This window comes from Malania oleifera, chromosome 7 (genome assembly GCF_029873635.1).
Source record: "Malania oleifera isolate guangnan ecotype guangnan chromosome 7, ASM2987363v1, whole genome shotgun sequence".
Taxonomy (NCBI): domain Eukaryota; kingdom Viridiplantae; phylum Streptophyta; class Magnoliopsida; order Santalales; family Ximeniaceae; genus Malania; species Malania oleifera.
In genome coordinates this window covers 87,258,574-87,280,715 of record NC_080423.1, presented here as the reverse complement: position 1 = coordinate 87,280,715, position 22,142 = coordinate 87,258,574, and the positions used below count along the sequence as shown (strand labels likewise).

At 36.1% G+C, this 22,142-nt stretch overlaps 2 protein-coding genes across 2 annotated transcripts; one reads left to right on the top strand and one right to left on the bottom strand.

Moving 5' to 3' along the window:
- The first annotated feature begins 4,486 nt into the window (after window positions 1-4,486).
- On the top strand, window positions 4,487-6,765 carry LOC131159518 (putative pentatricopeptide repeat-containing protein At3g08820). The gene has a single exon (XM_058114496.1). The coding sequence runs from the start codon at window positions 4,528-4,530 to the stop codon at window positions 6,592-6,594; it is 2,067 nt and encodes a 688-aa protein (XP_057970479.1). The 5' UTR covers window positions 4,487-4,527; the 3' UTR covers window positions 6,595-6,765.
- Window positions 6,766-10,014: 3,249 nt separating this feature from the next.
- LOC131159517 (uncharacterized) lies at window positions 10,015-10,854 on the bottom strand. The gene is made up of 2 exons (XM_058114495.1): window positions 10,636-10,854; window positions 10,015-10,290 (listed from the first exon to the last, which is right to left on the bottom strand). The coding sequence occupies exons 1-2, from the start codon at window positions 10,772-10,774 to the stop codon at window positions 10,097-10,099; spliced, it is 333 nt and encodes a 110-aa protein (XP_057970478.1). The 5' UTR covers window positions 10,775-10,854; the 3' UTR covers window positions 10,015-10,096.
- Between the last annotated feature and the right edge of the window lie 11,288 nt (window positions 10,855-22,142).

Sequence of the window (22,142 nt, the reverse complement as noted above, 5' to 3'; positions counted from 1 at the left end):
CTCCTGAATCCCACCCGGTAAGCTTTGGAAGTATCAATGATGAACTGGTTGGAGTCCTTGCACTCCCTTACTGCAGTTCGAGAGGTAGTAGCAGCAGCAGCAGCAGCTTCCCTGGCAGGTAACTCCTCCCTACAAAGGCTCTCAACCTCGACTTGTAGAGCCCACTCATGGACCTCAGCCTCATGTAGTTCGTTCTGAGCAACAACGTACATCTCCCTGGCGTCCAAGGTCTGCCGGTACATCTCAGCAACCTTCTCCTCTTGGGCCAAAGCCATCATCGCCAGCTGAGGAAGAATACAAAAATATAGAACAGTCAACAAAACTATGTATAAGGGGAGAAGAATAAAGCCAGTTGAAGAATATACACCTGGTATGAGGTGTGGCGGATCTTTGCTGAAAGAGCGTCAGGAATAGTGCACTGGACCTGCGCAAAATCTTTAGTGTGTACTGCCCGACGGAGAGTAGAGGCAGAACGGGTCGGCTCGTGAAAAATCGCTTCAGTTAGAGGCTGAGGGATCAGAGGAGGAGCAGCGTTGATCTCTTCTGGAAGGGCACCAAAATCACCTGTAGCAGATGCATCCCTTTGAGAGGATTCCCCCTCAATCTCCCTTCTCTTCTTCCTACTCCTACTCACCCTTTGCTTCCTGGCTTCCCCCATGAGAGATTCATATCTGGTGAAGTCCATATCTGCAAGGATAGAGAGAAAAGGAGTAAAAACACTAACAATAGAGATAATATCTGAACACATATATATAGAAATCAGAGGCGAGGAAAGACTTGAGGAAATGGTGCTGATCCCCCACTGCACGAGGACACACTCTTGGAGCAGCTCCTCATGAGGGATAATACCCTGCTCGCCAAGGGCTCGAAGCTCTTTCAGGATAACCTGCTCGTCGGGCGAAAGCCTCGGAAGAAGGTGGCGCACTCGAACTACAAAGGAAAAGGGATGAAAGGAAAAAAGGTGAGTCAGCGGATATCCTACTGGTAGCCCTGCAGAAAAAGGTGGATAAGGGATAGACAACGTTACCATCAAAAGGAGAAGACCAGACCAAAGACCCCGTGTAGTTCAACTCCCCCAAGGCAAAGAAGTACCGAGACTTCCAGTTATGTATGGAACAACTGCCTGGCGAAAAAAGTTTATAGCCTGATAGAGAGTTGAAATAGTATAACTCCTTCTCTACAGAATGTGTTCGCATTTGGAAACAACTCCTAAAGAGAGGAACTGTTGAATGGTGGCCGAGGCAGAGCAGAAGGACGGCAAAACAGGTGAGCAAGAGATAGGAGTTCAGAACAAGTTGGGAAGGCGCTATCCGGTAGAAACGTAATACATTAGAGACAAAGGGGGGAAAAAGGGAGCCTGAGACCCAAATCTAAGTAATCTGTATAGAGGCAGAGCTCTTCGGAACCTGGATCAAGAGCTGACTTGGAAACAAAGGATAACCTAACAGTAATACCCTATGGTATAGCAAAAAAATAACGAACATTCTGCAAGTCGGAGGGGGTGAGGCCACAACGAGCGTTCCTCACTATAGTAAGAACCCTTAAAGGCTGTGAAGAAGACTCCATAGGGAAAACAAAGTGTGAACGAAAAAATACCCTTACCAACAGATCAAACGGGCAAGCACCCAACAAAAACAAAAAGGAAAAGATGCCCAAGCATATCAAAACAGTAAAATTCCGCACACAAACAACAAGGCCGTCTTACAAGAAAAGATCAAACGCACAAAGTTAACGTAAGAACAGTGAAGAACATGAAGAACAACAAAACAAACATACAGTAGAGAGGGAGAGCGTACCTAACGACAGATGGGGGACCCTGTGGATTGAAGAAGAGAAGAGAATGAAGGAGCCCTCTAGACTGAAGATGTGTGCAGAATGAAGGAGTCTCCTGGCCTTTATAAAGAGAGGACGGCACGAATCCCTAAGGCAGGAATCTCAAAATTTCTCATCTGTAAAAAAGGATTGCGTCTCGAGGAAGAAAAAAGACACAGAGAATCCATGAACCCACAGAAGATCTTTGGCATATGCACAACCGCGACTTCCCGAGGACAAACGGTGCCTCAAAAAGACCACATCACCTCGGACACAACGTCCAAAGGGCGACCATAAATGAGAATGTTTCATCCGACCCACTTCCCAAGGTATGGCGTATTTAAAACATGCATTTATCAATCTTTCGCAGAAAAAGAAGGATGTGACGATGCCTCGAAAAAATGAGTAGATGAAACAACTAATAAAGGAGCACGACTCACTAAGTATGACTCATTGTGGTAGAGGCGATACTGTCAAACGCGACTCCAAAAACAGCCCAGCAGATAAGCACGACTCATCAGGCGTATAGGCTCAAATGAAGAGCACGACTCATAAGGCCAAAAACAGTCCAGCAGATGAGCACGACTCATCAGGCACAGAGGCCTAAATGACGAGCACGACTCGAAAGGCCAAAAACAGTCCAGAAAATGAGCACGACTCATCAGGCAAAGAGGCCCAAAATGACGAGCACGACTCGTAAGGCCAAAAACAGCCCAGCAAATGAGCACGACTTATCAGGCACAAAGGCCAAACTGACGAGCACGACTCGTAAAGCCAAAACAGCCCAACAGATGAGCACAACTCATTTGCAAAAAGGCCATACGAATGGACATGAAGCGGAACACCAAAAACAGCCCAGCAGATAAGCACGGTTTAGTAGACGTAAAAGGTCACGAAGCTACTCGGTCGGTCAAATTTCCTTCATGGAGCATGTCGGGCAGGTCAGCCAAATTTCCTTCATGGAGCATGTCGGACAGGTCGGCCAAATTCCCTTCATAGAGCAGGTCGGACAGGTCGGCCAACTCCCTCCATGGAACAGGTAAGACAGCTCGGCCAATTTCCCTCCATGAGACAGGTAGTCCAACCTCCCTACGTGTGGCAGCTCGGACAAGTCGGCCAAATTCCCTTCATGGAGCAGGACGTACAGGTCGGCCAACTTCCTTTCATGGAACAGATTGGACAGCTCGGCCAATTTCCCTCAATGGGACAAGTCGTCCAACCTCCCTACGTGGAGCAGGTCGGTAGGTCGGCCAAATTCTCTTCATAGAGCAGCTCGGACAAGTCGACCAAATTCCCTTCATGGAACAGGTCAGATAGCTCGACCAATTTCCCTCCATGGATAGGTCGTCCAACCTCCCTACGTGGAGCAGCTCGGATAGGTCAACCAAACTCCCTTCATGGAACAAGTCAGACAGCTCAATCAATTTCCCTCCATGGACAGGTCGTCCAACCTCCCTACGTGGAGCAGCTCGGATAGGTCGGACAAATTCCCTTCATGGAACAAGTCACACAGCTCAGCCAATTTCCCTCCATGGGACAGGTCGTCAAACCTCCCTACGTGGAGCAGCTTGCCATAAACAGCTCTTCAAAACAGTGGGGACAAAATAGCTCGGACAGAATAGCTCGGTACGAACAGCTCTTCAAAACAACTCGTACAAAATAGCTTTGCACAAACAGCTCTTCAAAACAGTGCGAACAAAACAGCTTGGACAGAACATCTCGGTATGAACAGCTCTTCAAAATAGCTCGTGCAAAATAGCTCGACACAAACAGCTCTTCAAAACAGTGCGGACAAAACAGTTTGGATAGAACAGCTCGATACAAACAGCTCTTCAAAACAGCTCGTACAAAATAGCTCGGCACAAACAGCTCTTCAAAACAGTGCGAACAAAACAGTTCGGACAGAACAGCTTGGTAAGAACAGCTCTTCAAAATAGCTCGAACAAAACAGCTCGGCACAAACAGCTCTTCAAAACAACTCGGACAACTCTGAAAAACAGCTCGACATGGACTGCTCAGCAACTCATTCGGTAACATGCCCAAAAAAAAAAAAGAATGGGAGCATTAAACCATCTAAAGGGAAAGATGCAGACAAAACATTTATTCAAAATTCTAACTAAAAATTTGAAACTGAGGGGGAGACAACTGATACGCCCAAAATAACCTAGCCAATGAGGGCAGGTCAACGCCTATCTTGCGCCTTCCTCGGGTCTGACATCCTGACGAGTAATCGGCTCCAACCCAATAAAGAGGAGGAGAGATCCACGCCAGCGGCTTTAATAGCCGAGTAATAGGTGCACGCACTTATGACTGGGGAGCGATTCACGCCCCCGCGCAATAAATTTGAGCCAACTTACGGTCAACTCAAGCCCCTATAAGCAGGGATCTGGAGAAAATGTCAAGGTAAGTCATTGAACACCATTCTACTGTTGCATTCAGCCTCTCTAAAAGCGTTCATCTTACTTAGGCATCGAAGTGATCCCCCGGAGTACACCCCGGGTCCTCCAAGCCTCTCCTTTCTTCCCCTTTCAGGTCAACGGAAGTCAAAGGAGCATCCTAGAAAATTTTACCCCGCTTGTTTTTTGTTCTTTTTTTTTTTTTTTTTTTCTTGATAATAATAAAACAAAAAATAAAGAACAAAACAAAAACAAAAATGGTGACCGTTAGTGTAACCAATGATAGTATGTGAAGTTTGGGCGGGAAGAAGGCAAGGCCATGACCATCTTGGCCAACCCAACTTCTGTGCTGTTCCCTAAAGCATTGGAGATCAAGAAGCGCCTCCTTCAAGGATTCAGCTCCTTCAAACAGCTTAAACATGTTCACGCTCGGCTTCTCCGCCTCGGCCTCGACCAGGACAACTATCTCCTCAACATGATCCTGCGCTCTAGCTTTGATTCTGGTAACGCATCCTACCCTCGAATTCTCTTCAACCAAACTCTCCAACCCAACATTTTCTTGTGGAACACGTTGATCCGGGGCTTGGTTACCAACGATTGCTTTGATGAAGCCGTTGGGTTCTACAGTTTAATGCGAACAGGGGGATTTTTGCCCAACAATTTCACTTTTCCTTTTGTTTTAAAGGCATGCGCGAGGCTTTCTGATCTCCAGCTGGGTGTGAAGATCCACGCCATTGTGGTGAAAGCAGGTTTTGATTTTGATGTGTTTGTTAAGACTAGCTTGGTTTGTTTGTATGCAAAATGTGGCATTTTAGAGTACGCCCATAAGGTTTTCGATGATATTCCTGAGAAAAATGTTGTTTCTTGGACTGCAATCATTACTGGGTATATAGATTTTGGCCGGTTCAGGGAAGCAATTGATCTGTTTCAGAGGTTCCTAGAACTGGATTTGAGGCCTGATAGTTTTGCCCTTGTTAGGGTTCTGTCTGCCTGTACACAGGTAGGTGATTTACGCAGTGGAGAGTGGATTCATGGATATATTGCGGAGATTGGGATGGGAAGGAATGTCTTTGTGGCTACTGCTTTATTGGATATGTATGCAAAGTGCGGAAAAATGGAGCAAGCTCGTAGTGTGTTTGATGGGATGCCTGAAAAAGACATTGTTTCTTGGGGTACCGTGATTCAGGGATATGCATTGAATGGTTTTCCAAAAGAAGCCTTGGACCTCTTCTTCCAAATGCAAAGAGAAAATGTGAAACCCGATCATTATAGCATGGTTGGCATTCTATCGGCTTGTGCAAGGTTAGGAGCGCTGCAATTGGGGGACTGGGCCAGTGGCTTGATAGATAGAAATGAAATTTTGTCTAACCCCATTTTGGGTACAGCATTGATTGACATGTATGCAAAATGTGGAAACATGGCTTCGGCATGGAGAGTTTTCAAAGGGATGAGGGAGAGGGACGTTGTGGTATGGAATGCTGCAATATCTGGACTTTCCATGAATGGCCATGTCAAGACTGCATTTGCACTTTTTGGCCAAGTAGAGAAGCTTGGTTTCCAACCTGATGGGAGCACTTTTATTGGCCTGCTATGTGGGTGTTCTCATGCTGGTCTTGTTGATGAAGGTCGTCGATATTTTTACAGTATGAATCGTATTTTTTGCTTGACTCCCACCATTGAGCATTATGGATGTATGGTTGATCTTCTCAGTCGAGCTGGTTTATTAGAGGAGGCCCATCAGATGATCAAAAGTATGCCTATGGAAGCTAATGCTGTAATTTGGGGAGCCTTGTTAGCTGGATGTAGGGTACATCGGAATGTCCAATTGGCTGAATGTGCATTAAAGAGAATGATTGAGTTAGAACCATGGAACTCGGGAAATTATGTTCTCTTATCAAACATTTATTCAGCAAGTCATAGATGGGAAAATGCAGAAAAACTTAGGTCACGGATGAATGAGAAAGGAATCCTAAAAGCACCTGGGTGTAGTTGGATTGAAGTAGATGGGGTTGTTCAAGAGTTCCTTGTGGGAGATAAGTCTCACCCCCTCTCAGAGAAGATATATGCAAAACTTAATGAATTGAATAGAAAACTGAAATCAGTGGGTTATATCCCAAAAACAGATTTTGTCTTGTTTGACATAGAAGAAGAGGAGAAAGAGCATTTCTTAGGTTATCACAGTGAGAAGTTGGCGCTTGCATTTGGTTTAATTAGCACGAAACCAGAGGATGTTATTCGAATAGTGAAAAATCTCCGTGTGTGTGGTGACTGTCATATGGCAATGAAGCTCATTTCGAGGATTACAGGCAGAGAGATTATTGTTAGGGATAACAACAGATTCCACTGTTTTATTGAGGGATCATGCTCATGCAAAGATTACTGGTGACTCAGTAATAGTTTATTCTTTGAGTGATACTGTGTAGAATGAATTTTGTAATTGCATTTTTCCCAACAGCTAATACATTTGTTGATTGAAGGTAGCATTCCATAAAACTCCCAGCCGGCCATTCCAAGTAGACATTATGTGAATATGTATGAAAGATAAACTTGTGCCTGCTCTCTCTCTCTCTCTCTCACAGAAAAACAGTTGCATGATATAATATTATAATGCACTTTTTCAACCCTTGATTTTAACCTATGTTACTGAGCCCCTCTAAAACCATCTAGCTGGCGACAGTAGATTTCCCTTGAAATTAACACAGAAGGGTTTTTACCTGCATTCTTCAGTTTTTTGGTACAATGAGACGGATTAATAAGGGAATGTAATGAAAATACATATTAACGATATTTCCATGTTGCATCTCTTTCAAGAGGGAAATTTCCCTTCTTGTTCAAAGATAATCCTCTTCAAGCCAAGATCTCATTGGTCACATGGTCATCACAAGCCTTGTGAAAACCACATTGTGGGATCCCCCGCCAATCTTCTCTACTTCTCATACTGCCACATTCACAAACATCGCATCCAATACAATAGCAGCATGTACATAGTCATGACATGAATGAAATTACAACCAAAGAAATAGACCCGTTAAAGCAAGTCGGATCAAATAATCTAGGTAGATTAAGCGGATAATTGAGCGAGTAAATTATTATCATATTTAAAATTAAGTGATGTTCAAATTATACAATCATGGTAGATGACAAATAATTCATCATTTGTATGATTTTCTTTTTACTATTTGTTCGGAAAAGTTATTTCATATAACATAGTAATTAGTTGTGTTTGTCAATTGTAAAATATTTATTAACTGGTCACAAAATTAAAAACATCTCTAATAATTTAGTAATTTCATAATTATGCATTCATGCAAACAAAGCCACAAGAAAATAATTGATGATTTAATGTACTTAATATATGAATTGTACTTAATTGCCTAGGCATTGCCTTTATAATTTATAAATTGAGTAAATATACTCATGGTGATATAAAAAAAAATCATTGGGTTACTGTTTATGGAGACTTTAGCTATCTCAGAGGGACTAAAATCTTTTTTATCTTCTTTTTATATTGTTACCATCAAAACTTAAGATAGACAAGAAATAAAAATTGAATACCAAAAACTAACAGCCTATTTTTTTAATATATATTTCCAAAGCTAAAAAAAATTAAATTTCTAATTAAACGAAGTCTCGTTTTTTTTCCTACAATCAAGTAACAATTAAAAATATGATTAAAATAATAAAATAAAAAAGAATACAAATTGAAAATATCACAATAACAAATAGAAGAAGGATTCTATTGAACATGACAGCATGACAATTAAAATTTTGGGGGTGGGGGGGGGGGGGACATTTCTGAATAAAGTATTATTTTTCAATTTAAAAAAATTATGGTAGTTATATTTTAAATTCATAGTATCATTTTATTTTAATTAAAAATTAAATATAAAATGTATGATCTAATCTAAATAATCAATTTGAATATAAAAGTATTGTGGCAATTAACAGTTTGGTAAAACAAATGAAATTCATAAATTTTGATTTTTTTTTTTAATTTTCTTGAAAACAACTAAAAATCAGTAGCCAAAAAAAAAACACTAGGAACGTAGACAAACACATCGTCGTGACCTCTTTCTTCACAGTACAAATATAAAAATAGATAATAAAATATAGAAATGATATACCAACGACCTGTGGCTATACATAATTGATGTGATAGCAAGACTAATTCTTTAAATAAAGTAAATTTTCCCATTTTTTTTAACAAAAATTCCAAATTTATTGACAGCTCTCGCTCATGACAGAGGAAAATGTTGTTACAAACAAGCCACAAGGGATTTACAATTAAACTAACAAAATCATCTCAGGCAACAAGAACAAAACAAACCTAATAGAACGACCCAAAATCCAACTAAAACAAACTAAACAAGACCATATGAATCAAAACAAAGCAAACATAAACATAAACAAAATACTCGCAAACTGATGACAATTACCTATAAAACAAAAATTTGAGGAAAACGTAAGAGAACCAAATGATAATAATTAAAAACAAAAATTTGAAATACTCATCTTATCTATACAAATTAGACCTCTCATTTTACTTGACAACACATCACTTACAAAATATCTCCTCGTGTTGCCTCCCTCGCCTTGACGAGTCAAGTAATCCGCCACCTAATTACCTTCTCTAAATTGGTGTTTTATTGAAAATTGAATGCCTTGTAGCTCCTCCTCTTACAATTCCCAAAAGTATCATAAGTACGAGGAAGAGCAAATTCCAGATATGATCCATCTCACCACCAATTCCGACTTGCTTTTAATACAAATATTATGATATCTCAACTCTTTATGGAGCCAAACACCACTAGTAAGAGCCTACAACTTCACTCCATTTTTAATACCAACTCAAATTTTTCAATGAAAACGGTCTTAATATTACCTGAAGAGTCACGGATGATACCACCACCACCACAAGAACCTGGATTGTCTCTTCAAAGTTTCAACCAACCTACAGGAAGTTTTTCCTAAACTACTTTTTGAGGAGTTCTAACCTTATAACCTTCGGAGTTAACCAAAGATGCTTTATTTTGAAATATTCTGTAATTTCAATTCTGTCATTCCAGATTTCCCACACAATGACTGTCGGGATAGAGTCTCTGTGGATACCTCTACTCCAAAATGCATCTGTTCTTTGATCGACCTTGGAACAGCCCAATTGAGTTTGTTCAATCATACTCTCATTGGTTTCCAAGCTAGTTAATTAATTCGTCTCATGCATGCATGTCAGCACTCAACAAAAAGGTAACAAGCTGAACGTAGCCCACAATTACCTTATTGCTAAGATCACTGCAATATTAATTATATGTTAATTCCTCTTGCTTTGCGCGGCTGTTCTTTTTATTAAGTTAGCAGATCAAGCAGCATTTATCATATCTGATGACCATATAACCACTATGGCTCTGGTTTATATGAGTTCCTTTTCATTTTTATTTTTTTTTTCAAATGCGGAAGTTAAAACTAAAAGCCTGTGCAATGCTAAATTGGTATCAACAACACACACACACACACACAGAGATATATATGTACATATTTTTGCATTATATTATTTTAATAATTGTGGTCAATTTATTATATTAATGTCCTGCTGGGAACTTTCATACAGGTAGAAATCTAGGTTTATTAAAATGCAGAAAGTTTTGAAGACAAGAAAACTCGGGCTTTAGCTAGAACACCCACGCATCATTTCAGCTGCTACATATATATATATATATATATATATATATATATATATATATATATATATATATATAAATAAATATATATATGTGTGTGTTTCTGTGTGTAGATAGAGAGAGAGAGTACATATATAAATAGACAGATAGATATATAGATAATTGGGTGTGCAGCACCAGGTAGCGCAGCAATATAGGTGTGTTTGAGAAAATTTAGTGCTTTTTCCAAGGAAGGCATTGGAGGTTAGAGCAAGAATACTTCTTCTTCTTGCTCCCTGTTGTTGTAGTTGTAGTTGTAGCAGCAGCAGTAGTAGCAATCCTTCTGCTCATGTGTTGTTCACCTTCATTATTGTTCTCATCCCTACATTTGCACACTACCCCCAGAGTCGCATATATTTTTGCATACCCTGCAACCACACAATATATATAAATTAACAATATATATATATACCCTAAATTATATAAATTAATTAGCAAACTAAACTTATAAAAATAGCTCTAGATAAATAAATAGCTAGTAATATGGGACCGACGTCCCAATGGCTCGACACTTCCATATTGGAGATCAATCAGTCTAATTGTACGTGTTCGAATCTTGACAGGAATAGAAAAGATTATGGATACAAAAGGGTTACCTCCGAGGCCACCAACGGGCATCTCCAATAGACCAAAAAACATAAATATAAATAAATAAATAATATAAGTGGGCAGTGATGATTTTAATCATGAATTTATAAACTAATAGTGCTTACTCTGCGGCGGGTGGAAGGAAGTTAGGGTGGCTTCTGAAATTTGTGGCGTTTGACGGCATATAGCGGCCGGAGCAATGCCGGCAAGAAGCAGCATTATGATCAGAAGAGAGCAAAAACACTTAATCGACGCCGGACCCATTTTTATCCTTTGGTTTGTAAATTAGGTAAGCTGTATGCGGAGCTAGCAAGCTTATAAGCTAGGTTTGGGTATATGTGTGTGTGTGTGCGCGTACATATATATATATATATATATAGGATGAACAGGAGAGGGGAGGGGATCGGAAGCATCCATCAGGTACAAGTGCATGATCACGTGCCCTAGATTGGCCTTCATTTGTTCATATTTATGTGAAGAGGAAGGTTTCTAGAATGAAGTGGCAACATACATCTTAGCACTTCCCTCACGTTTTCACATCTATAGCAAAAAAAGACAAAAAAAAAAATCTTACTTTAATTGAAGCAGACGAGGATGAAGTGGTCAACCTAGGCCAAACGTGGGGGAAGTGCTAAAATGTATGTTGCCACTTCTCTCACGTCCTCTCTCTCTCTCTCTCTCTCTCTCTCCCCCCCCCCCCCCCCCCCCCCCCCCCTCTCCTCCCCGCCCCGGCGCGCACACACACATAGCAACCCTCTCATATTCTCGTATTTTCATTCTTTTTTTTCCTTTTGTCCTTTTGCGTCCCCTAGTCAACCTAATTCGTAGAATTTGGACTTGACTGTAGGGCGGCCAGGAAAAAAACAAAAATAAAAATAATGAAAAATAGCTCAGACCAGGTCAAGTGGTAAGGGTGACTTATGATTTTGGTGACCCCAATATCACGGATTCGATTTCCCCTTTAGGCATTATGCCGGTGAATTACCGGATGTGCGTCAATGGACAGGTGGCTTTCACCTCCCGGGTTTGGTGCCGCAACATAGTGTCCAAAGTAGCACGATGATGGCTAGAGTTTCCAACTTATCAAAATATATATATACACACACACACAAGGAATAGCTAATACCTATATTCTCAAAATTTTCACTATATTTTATCTTATTCCAAAAAAATAACAATTTCGAGAATCAAATGAGCCTTTAAATTTTCAAAATAGAGGGAATAAATATTTTTTATATATTCTTTATTATTTAGTTCAGTACTTAATAAGAAATAAATGAACATTCCCAAGATAAAATTTAGGAATAGTTGTTCCTTATATATTCATTGTTATAAAGTTATACAAAGTTCATTTTGTTATTTACTCTATGAAAATAACATAGTTTTTTTTATATCGCAAAATAAACTAACTTATTATAAATAATTTATTGTTACGAATTTGCATTCTGCAAACCAAACGTAACCTTAAAGATGTGAGCTAAACATTACTACCAAGAAGAGAATCTCCCTTAGGCTATATTTCATAAATTTAAAAGTAAATATATCATTATTTTAGCATTAGATTCTTTCACAATAGACAGTTATAGGGATATTTTAAGAATTTTTTAAAAATGAGACTCAACTACTCAAAGATAAATTCTTAGGTTTCATTAGTTTGAGAATATCTATTCCTAGAAATAGAAGGGAATGAGATTTATATAAATGCAATAAAATTTATATAGAAATTTCATAATTTAGAAAAAAAAAAAAAGTCAATTATGCAAAAGTTTGTGTATTAGTTTATATGAAATATGGATGAGCTTGGCTTTCCTATCTTGCATTAAAACTTCTTTGAGTAAAAAGAAGCACATTTTGTGAATAACTTTTTGAAAGTTACCATTTTGAGCTTTTAAAGCTAAAAGTCAATAATTTTTAAAGAATTATTTTTTGTTATACCAGTATTTTTATTTTCAAAAATATTATAGATTATCAATTCAAGCGTTAGTTACAATTTTTTTTTTCACATATAGTTTCTTTTTTACACAAGGCCAATCATTTTTTTTTTTTTTTTGTTCTCATGAAGGCTTGCATTGGATCTATACTATATAATGGAATATGATCCATCTTATATGTACCCCTTTTCACAAAGAATAGAGCAATTTCTGAAGGGATTCCTCGTCAAAAGTTTTGACGATAGCCTAAACGATTTGCATGCACTTGTAAATTGGTGCATCAAATCATGGAACATCAAGGGCCATATATAGATCAGGAGAATATTGTTCAATCAGCTACTCTTCATCATTGATAATGACGAGATAGCTAAAAATGTATGTTCTTTTCGTCACTAAAAAGAACATTAGTGACACTTTTCAAAACCGTCACTAATAGTTTCCAACTTACAAAATAGATAAATATAAAAATATTTTAGCTACTAGTGATGGTATAAAATCGTTACTATTGCTGCCAAAAATGTCGATCTGACCTCCTGCGAGCTTTCCAATTTCAATCACCTGAAAATGACGAAAACAAACGTGGCTTGGAGGATCCGGGGTGTACTCTAAGAGATCACTCCAATGCCTAAGTAATGGATTGCTCCAAAGAGGTTGTAAGCAACAACAAAGATGGGTTTAGAATGAGATATCTTAGCCTCTCTGTAATACCCCTTTTATACTAGCCAGGTTTGACCCTAGTAGATCTGTCATTTATAGCGCTTGGCACGGATCACTCTGATTATTATAGCGCGGGCGTGGATCACTCTGGTCAATATATGGCCGGCGTCAACAACTCTGGTCGAGCAATTGACTTTGTAGGTGCTTTTCCCCATAAATGTTGTGCACATGCCTTCTCTTTAGGGTAGGTGATACATTTGGGGTATATCAGTTGCCCCCCCCCCCTAACTTCGAAGTTTTGAACCATGTTCCCAAAGTTCGAAAGTTGTTCCTATTGGGCTTTTTGTGGAGCCTAGTTGTGTTTGATCCTGGTGATGAACCGATCCAAAGTAATGATGTGTGGTTTCTTAATAGGAGATTTCTTACTCAGGTTTAGTCCTTGAGTGCTGCGGCTTAGTCCAAATTTTTTCAACACCCTCTTCAGCTACTTCTTTATCTACAGCTTGTCGAGCTAGATTTAGGGCATGCTCAGCGTACTCGAGCCGATCTTGCGCTCTCCTGGCTTTGTCGAGCCGAACTCAAGGGGGAGTCGTCTAGTCCAAGCCGAGGTGGAGGCGTACACGGCTTTGTCAAGCCGATTTGCCAAGCCAGATTTGGGTGTGGCTTCCCGAGCCGAATGTACTAACATGTCGGCTCATCCGAGCTAACGCTTCTGTGTATGAGTTGTACCGAGCTAGGTTTTTTCGGTTCAGGTGGCTGAGCAGGTCTTTGTCAAGCATTTTGTGCCAAGTAGGTCTCCATAAGGCATTTATGCCGATCAACTCATTGTGGGGCATTCGTGCCGAGCAGCTCTTCGTGGGGCATTCGTGTCAAGCCGCCAAGATGCTCTTCATGGGGCATTCTTGTCGTGCTCCCGAGCTGCTATTCGTGGGCATTCTTCCCGAGCTGTCGAGCTACTCCTCATGGGAATTCTCTCAAGTTGCTCCTCATGGGCATTCTTGCCAAGCTGCCAATTTGATCTTCATGGGCATTCTTGCCAAGTTACTCCTCATGGGAATTCTGTCAAGCTACTCCTCATGGGCATTCTTGCCGAGCTGCTCTTCATTTGGAATTCTTGTCGAGCTACTCTTCGTGGGCATTCTAACTGAGCTGCTCTACATTGCCATTCTTGCCGAGTTGCTATACATGAGCATTCTTGCCGAGCCGCTCTTCATGTGCATTCTTGTCGAGCCGATCTTCATGTGCATCTTGCCCAGCTGCTCTTCATGGGTATTCTTACCGAGCTGCTCTACATGGGCATTCTTGACAAACTACTCTTCATAGGCATTCTTGTCAAGCTGCTTTACATGGGCATTCTTACTGAGCGACTCTACATAGGCATTCTTGTCAAGCCGCTCTTTATGTGCATTCTTATTGAACTGCTCTTCATAGGCATTCTTGCCAAACTGCTCTACATGGGCATTCTTGTCGAGCTACTCTTTATGGGCATTCTTGCCGAACTACTTTACATGGGCATTCTTACCGAGTGGCTCTACATGCCGAGCTACTAATCCGCTCTTTGTGGGCATTTTTGCTAAGCTGTTCCTCGTGGGGAATTCTTTTGAGCTGTCGAGCTGCTCTTTTGGTGGCATTTTTACCGAATCGTCGACCTACCGAGCTACTCTTCTGGTGGTATTTTTTTTTTTGAGTTGTCCCTCATGGGGCATTCTTCCGAGCTGCCGAGCTGCTCTTCTAGTGGCATTTTTGCCAAGCTGCCCTTAGTGGGGGCATTCTTTTCGAACTGACCTTCATGGAGAATTCTTGCCGAATAGCTCTTTTGGTTTCACGAGTGTTGCTCGTCAATTGGGTCGATTTTGCCTGATGAGCTGTGCTCATTTGTTGGGTAGTCTTATGGCCTCACGAGTATTGTTCGTCAGTTGGGCCGATTTTGTCTAATGAGTTGTACTCATTTGTTGGGCAGTCTTCTGACCTCACGAGCATTACTCGTCAGTTGCGCCAATTTTGCCTAATGAACTATGCTCATTTGTTGGGCAGTCTTCTAGCCTCACGAGCGTTACTCGTCAGTTGGGTCGATTTTGCCTAATGAGTTGTGCTCATTTGTTGGGAAGTTTTTTGATCTCGCAAGCGTTGCTCGTCAATTAGATCGATTTTGCATTTTTACTGAATTATTCAACCTAAGAAAGAACCCTAGTGATATATATACTTGAGCTTCATCTTTCTATATATATTGTGATTTAAATTGAAGTATATAGATTTCAGTTGTACTAATCTACTCTTTTGAGAGTGTCATTGTATGTCAAATTGTTTCTTATTTCTCTTGTAGTTTTTGACGGTTCAAGGTTGGTTGAATTGTTGTACCGAGCGTGGGGTATCGCTTGGAGAGGGAGCTTCACCCTAATTGAATGAGGGATTGTAACGGTTTGTTCCGCCTGTAAAGTAACGCTATAGTGGAATCTTTAGGTGGTATTGCCTAAGGCGAGGACGTAGGCTGGGAATAAACCAAATCTCGTAAAAAACTCGGTCTCACTCTCTACCCTTTCTCTTTAATTTTGCTACATTTATAAATTGTGTGGTTGTGTGTTCAAGTGTAGGAAGCTGAAAGTTTGAGATTGAGAAAACTTTTAATTTAAGAAAGTGCATTGATTAATCTTTTGCGAAAATCTTAAAGGGAGTACGTTGATTAATCGTTTGCGAAAATATTAGTTAAAAGAAGTACACCAATATTCATTCATACAGGGCATTATTTAAAACTCTAAGCTGAGTTTTTGCAAACGCTGAATCAAGGAAGTGCTGCAGTTCTTATAATTGGTTAAGCATTTTGTGTTTTGATTGATTGGTTGAATTATTCAAAAGCTGAGAGTATTGTATTTTGAATTATTGGTTTGTGTTGATTGAATCAAAATCTTTGGTTGGGTGTTAATTGACATTATTGCAAGATCAATTTACTTATTCTTAAAGTTTTAAAAGTGAATATTGATTTTTAGTTGATTTCGTAATTCAAATCATCCTTGTTTGAATATTTAACCTACAATAAGTGGTGAATCCATAAAAGAATTAAAAGAAACTTTTAAAACCTAATTCACCCCCCTCTTAGGACTACACCTTACTTTTCAAGTAGCAATTCCGACAGCTATATGTTGGGAGATCTAGAAGGAGAGGAATGGGAGAATTTTCAGAGAGAAATATTCTACCTGCTTAATTGTTTATTATAGATTATCAAATTTGTTCCATTGGACTAGGTCTAATACCTCCCTGTGCAAACTAGATTGGGAGGAGTTTTCATGTGTTTTATCCGATCGGGGAAGGTGATACTTATACTCTTCCCCGTCTTAGTTTCACCAAATTTTATTGTTATATTTTCATCTCGAAAGTATCAAGCCCCTTGCTTGTCTCTTCCCTCTTAATGAATCTTACCTTTTCTCAAAAAACTTCTACCGTGTCGTATATATATGAAGAAAGTTCAACAATTTTTTATAGAAACCGAAACAATTTATGGAAACATGAATTATTTCTTTTTAATCAATTGTAAGATAAGAATGGACATTTTTATGGTAAAATTCAATATTAATCATTTATTTTTATTTTATTAATTATATTTCTTCATCATTTATTTTATAATGACAACACATATAACTTTTTACAGATTATTAATTTTTACTGTTTTATTCTTAAAAACAAACATTTTATAAACTACACATAACCTTATAAAATAAAAGATGTATATATATATATGAATAAAGGAAAAAGAATGATGAATTAACTAAACCCTTGTGCATAAAAGTAAAACAAAATAAAATAAAATGATCACTTAATTTTGTCATGCTTATCATTTTAATTTTTATTTTATTTTATTTTCGAAAGCCCGATTAGAAGGAAAGATCAAATGAGACCACAAATACAATTAAATAGACAGGTGCATCCCCTTGATGCAAATTCTGTACATATTATTCTTGACTGCATGTTGAAATTTATTCATTGGGATTTGAATTTTCTTACGATCAACAACGTGCATGGATTATTGTAGGGTTTGATTTTGACGTGACTCCTAAGCCTCCTTTTTTTATTATTATTTGACAAAAAAAAAAAAAAAAATCCTTCCAGAGGGCTCACTCAAATATATTTGACATTTTATTTTTTTCCCCGACAGAGCGTTCCCTCTCATTTTTCTCAAAATTTAAATATAAAATTTTAGTATTGAAATTTCTGCGAATAAACATATTAGATTTTTTTTCTCCTCTTATGCATTTGAATGCATGAAATATTAGACCAACAAAAATATTAGAACATGTTTAGGCAATAATTTAAATATAAAATTTCAAAATTGTAGTAAATAGTTCAAAGATCGTGAAGAAAATAGGTCAATAGTGAAGTTTTGAGGGATGTCAAAGTTATGGTCGATTTTTTTTTCTTAATTTCTTTGTATAATTCTCGTATGTGTAATATAATTTGATTTTTGTCATTAGAATAATTATGAATCGCATTTTCCTTGTTCATATTTGCTTACTGTCATCAAAATTTTTTTTTTTAAATGCAAGCTGTAGAGTTGAATCGGTCGTTTCAAAATATAAATTTTTATTATTTTTATAAAAAATTGTTGAACTTTCTTCATATACAACGTGATCAAAGCTTTTTGATGAAAGGTAAGATTCATTAAAAGAGAAGAGACAAGCAAGAGGCTTACTTCCGATAAGGAAATACAACAATAAAATTTGGTGAAACTAATATGGGGAAGAGTACAAGTATCATCCTCCCAGATCGGATAAAACGCATGAAAACTTCTCCCAACTTAGTTTGCACAGGAAGCTATTAGACCTACTCCAATGGAACAAATTTGATTATCGCAATTGAGACAGTGGAATATTTCTCCTTGAGAATTCTCTTATTCCTCTCCTTCCATATGATCGTAAAAAGAAAAAAAAAAATTTAAATAATTTTTTTTATTAAATTTAATATAAATTTAAATTTAAAGGCTATTCAAATATAACATACATTGAATTTGAATAAAATATAGTAGAAAGTTAGTTTAAAATTGGGAGGGGAGAGAGGCGTGACGGTAGAAGTCGCATTCAAAATTTAAATTTAAAAATGGAAACTAAACGTGAGGGAGGGAGAGGTGTCAACGCGGTGCGAGTCAATCAGAAATCCAAACCCCTTTTACTGGGCAATACAACTGACAAGAAATGCATCACATCAACTCGGTGCATTGTTATTTGTTGCCAGAAGTGGAATCACGTGGTTCGAAAACGACGCCGCAGAATATTTATCGTCTGCACATTCCGAAGGAGTTTTTTCCAGTTTTTTCCCGTTTTATTATTAAAATAAAATAAAATATTAAATAATACTGAGAAAAAATTTCTCAAACTGGTACTCTCATTTTAAACAACGAGATTTAATGCTCCAACGAGTAGGAAGGTGACGCATGGCAGAGTAAATCTTGTAGGACCAATCTGCGAGATGACTTTATCCAATTAATTGTCTCATATTCTTCCTACGAGATTTATCCTATATATATATATATATATATATATATATATATATATAATAAAAAAATGTTTTATAACCAATTAAAAGAACAAAATATTTTAATTCCACATTAATAATGCAAAATGCCTTTTAATTTATAATTGTAAAGAAATTATAAAATATTTTTCAAGGAAGGCTTTTGAATGTATTCAATTTTTTCGACAATTGAATTAGTGATTATTTGGAAAAAAAATTCAAAAAATTAAGTATTCTTTACAATTGAATTGTTGGAGCATAAGTTATTTAAACCTCAATGAGTTACTTTTCTAAAATATTCCTATTTAATTTATAAAATTTGAATTTTTAGAATTATTTATTCATAATTACAAACTAATATCATAAAATTTGAGTATTAATTACAAGCATTTTTTAAAAAAAAATTAAAAGATATTAATAGATATTTACGTATCAAATTTTACTTACTTAAAAATTGACCCCTAGTTAAATAAAAATGAAAAAAAAAAATTATTTCGACTTATCTGAGTGGGTAAAATCCTTAAAAACAATACTTCACTAGATATATATATATATATATATATATATATACAAAAGTGACATTAAAAGCTCACACTATTAATTATTTTATATTGTCAAGATAAATTAAAACCGAATTTATAATTAGTCTACAAACCAATCAATAAGTAATAATTAAGTGAACTAAATACACTTAGGAAAATAATAGGTTGGTACCGACTTTATGAAATCAAAGTTATTATTATAACCTCCAACAATTTCAAATACTTCTAGATGTTGTGATACCATTTAAACTTAAAATAACAAAAATTTTCTATCCATTGTCATTTTGGGTTAAGGTTTCCGCCCTTTACATGTTACAACATAAAACTGTTATGTGTCATTTTTTACATTTGACAGTATTTAATTTTTTTGAGCAAATGTCTAATCTTTCACTATTTAATTAAATAAAAGTTATTTTATTCATCTCAATTTAATTTGATTTTATATTCACTTGAGTTAATTTTGAAATCCATTATTTTGTACGGTAGTTGGCAAGTCAAATATCGTGCGAAATAAATTTTTTTATTGGACCAAAATAAAAACTAGTCATACAAAAAGAAACAAACAACTAAGCAGACAGATTAAATAAATAAATAAACTCTAATACCAAGTTCAAGAGTATGAAGTGTGCACAAGACACATGACAATACAAATGAAATGAAAATAATCAAATGTTATACAAGTGAAATGAAAATAATCAATGATATACAAATAAAATAAAAATAATCAGTACTGTACAAATGAAATAAAAATAATCAATGATATACATACAAATGAAATGCAATGAAAATAATGCTAAAATACTCGGTGCCGCAGCGAGATCGTCTCCGGGGTCGTGGTGGCTGCCGTCTGCGTCTGCTCGTACGAGATTTGTATTAAAATATTGAATAATATTGTATTTGGAAAAAAAAAAAATCTAAGGCTTACGTAATCTCACAGTATGCTCGGGCAAGATTAGTATGGACATTTGTTTGGAGCATATGGGAGAACAGCAAATGTGAAAATAACGAGGCAAGCAGGTGCTGCCAAATTGTGATATAGTCGCTCTTCTCCCACATGCTCCAAGCTTTAAGTATCGCAGGATGGCCTTGCGATATTTGTTTAAATCTCATAAGACCATCCTGCGAAATTATGTAAGCCTTAAAATGTGAATTTTTTTCCCAAATAAAGTATTATTTAATATTTTATTAAATAATAAAATTAAAATGGTAAAAAACTCCATTCCAAAGAGTAATCAACCGGCGCTTAAATTCTAGGTGGTTCCGGCGAAAGGAGAAAATATTGGAACCTATATAAATACAGTTCTTATTTTTTATTTTTGCTTTTTTATGAATTGCTTGAAAAAAGATCGAGTCATAGTTTTAGTTTTTATATAATTAGAACATACTAGAAAGTGTCGAAATTAATCACCAGCAAAAAATGATTTTTGTGTTTAAAATTTTTAAATAATTATAAAAATATCATCTTATTTTTAATTTTCTAAATTTGTACAAAAAATTAGAAAATATTTTTATCATTTTCAAAATTTATATTTCAAAAAATTTTAAAATAAAGTGTTTTTTATTCTATCTAAATTTTTTTTAAATAAATAAAATTTATATTATTTTTCAAAACTAAACAAACTATTTATTTGCACCTTTTTAATAAAATGTCAAAGAATTCAAAACTAGGTTGTTATTTTTATAATTCATTAAAAATTTATCAAGATTTACTCGAACAATGTTTATGACCTTACCTTTTTGCTAAAATAACTCAAAGGTTAGGGTATGAATTATAAGTTAGATATTGGAAATTCCATCTCAATATATATATATATAAAGTCTCAGTTTTTGATTAAGAATTTACACGCAGCATATATAATTTACATTCTATTACAATGAAAATTTATGGCAATGTGTTTAAAATTAGATTTTGTTAAAGAATTGAAGATTAATAATGCATAAATATATATATATATATATATTTTTTATTTGATAATTGACTGACATTTATTAAAATTTTTATTTTTTGACATTGGAGTTTTTTTCTTATTTGCAATTTTAAAATAAAATTTCAATTCTAATAATATTTAGGACAAAAGATGTGGATCAAATTTATCGAAAACAACATAAATCTCCCTTCAAATTTAAAAAATCGAACATACTTTCTTTAATATTTACTTTTGAAATACTAATACTGTTAACAGGTGTCTTTCCTATAAAATATAAAGTGTAATCTGTATTTTAAGAAAACCTTAAAATATATATATGTTCACAAAATTTTTGAAACCTTAAAGGCCCATTTGAGAGTTGAAACTCAAAATATTATAAAAAAGAAAAAATAGAATCCACTCTCATGTCTACTTATAAAAAAAAAATATATGGCTTTAAAAAATATATATATCAAATTCATAAAGAAAATTTTAATTTTATATATTATTAATATTTATTTTTTTCCTATTTAATCATTTTAAAACATTTATTAAGATTTAATATAGAAAAATAAAGTACAATTAAAAACAAATTTTACCCTTGCTTTGTTTTGATCCAAACTGAACCTAAAAATGCTCTAGAATTTTTTAAAATCCATGAAAGACCCATAGTTTTTATCAAATCCCTAATTCTAACATTTAATGTTAAAAACATGCTCTTTTTTTCTGAAATAAAATCCTTAGTCCAAATGTTACCTTAACATCCATTTGACAAATGGGACCTAAAGTGGCCAATCATCCAACATAGCATTGGACAAATATAAGAACAAATAAATGGGAAAAATAAAAATAAAAACGCATGGCATTGAAAATGCAAGACTCTGAAAAATGATAAAACTCATATTATGAAAATAAAATCACTCACCAAATCAATAAATCAATAGTGCAGAAGTACAGAAAAAAAAAAAAAATGCTCTTTTAACATTCTATAATTTACAAGAGAGCAGCAGTCATCGTAAAAAAAAAAATCCCGTATAAATGTGGAGTTATTATTGCATCAAACAAAACAAAATATCAATAGAACCTCAACCAAAAT

Excerpts from the sequence above, each read along its gene's own strand:
- LOC131159518 (XM_058114496.1), top strand. The coding sequence starts at position 4,528 with ATGACCATCTTGGCCAACCCAACTTCTGTGCTGTTCCCTAAAGCATTG.
- LOC131159517 (XM_058114495.1), bottom strand. The coding sequence starts at position 10,774 with ATGGGTCCGGCGTCGATTAAGTGTTTTTGCTCTCTTCTGATCATAATG. Across the intron at positions 10,291-10,635 it reads TTCCTTCCACCCGCCGCAGA|GGTATGCAAAAATATATGCG; the intron begins GTAAGCACTATT and ends GTGTGGTTGCAG.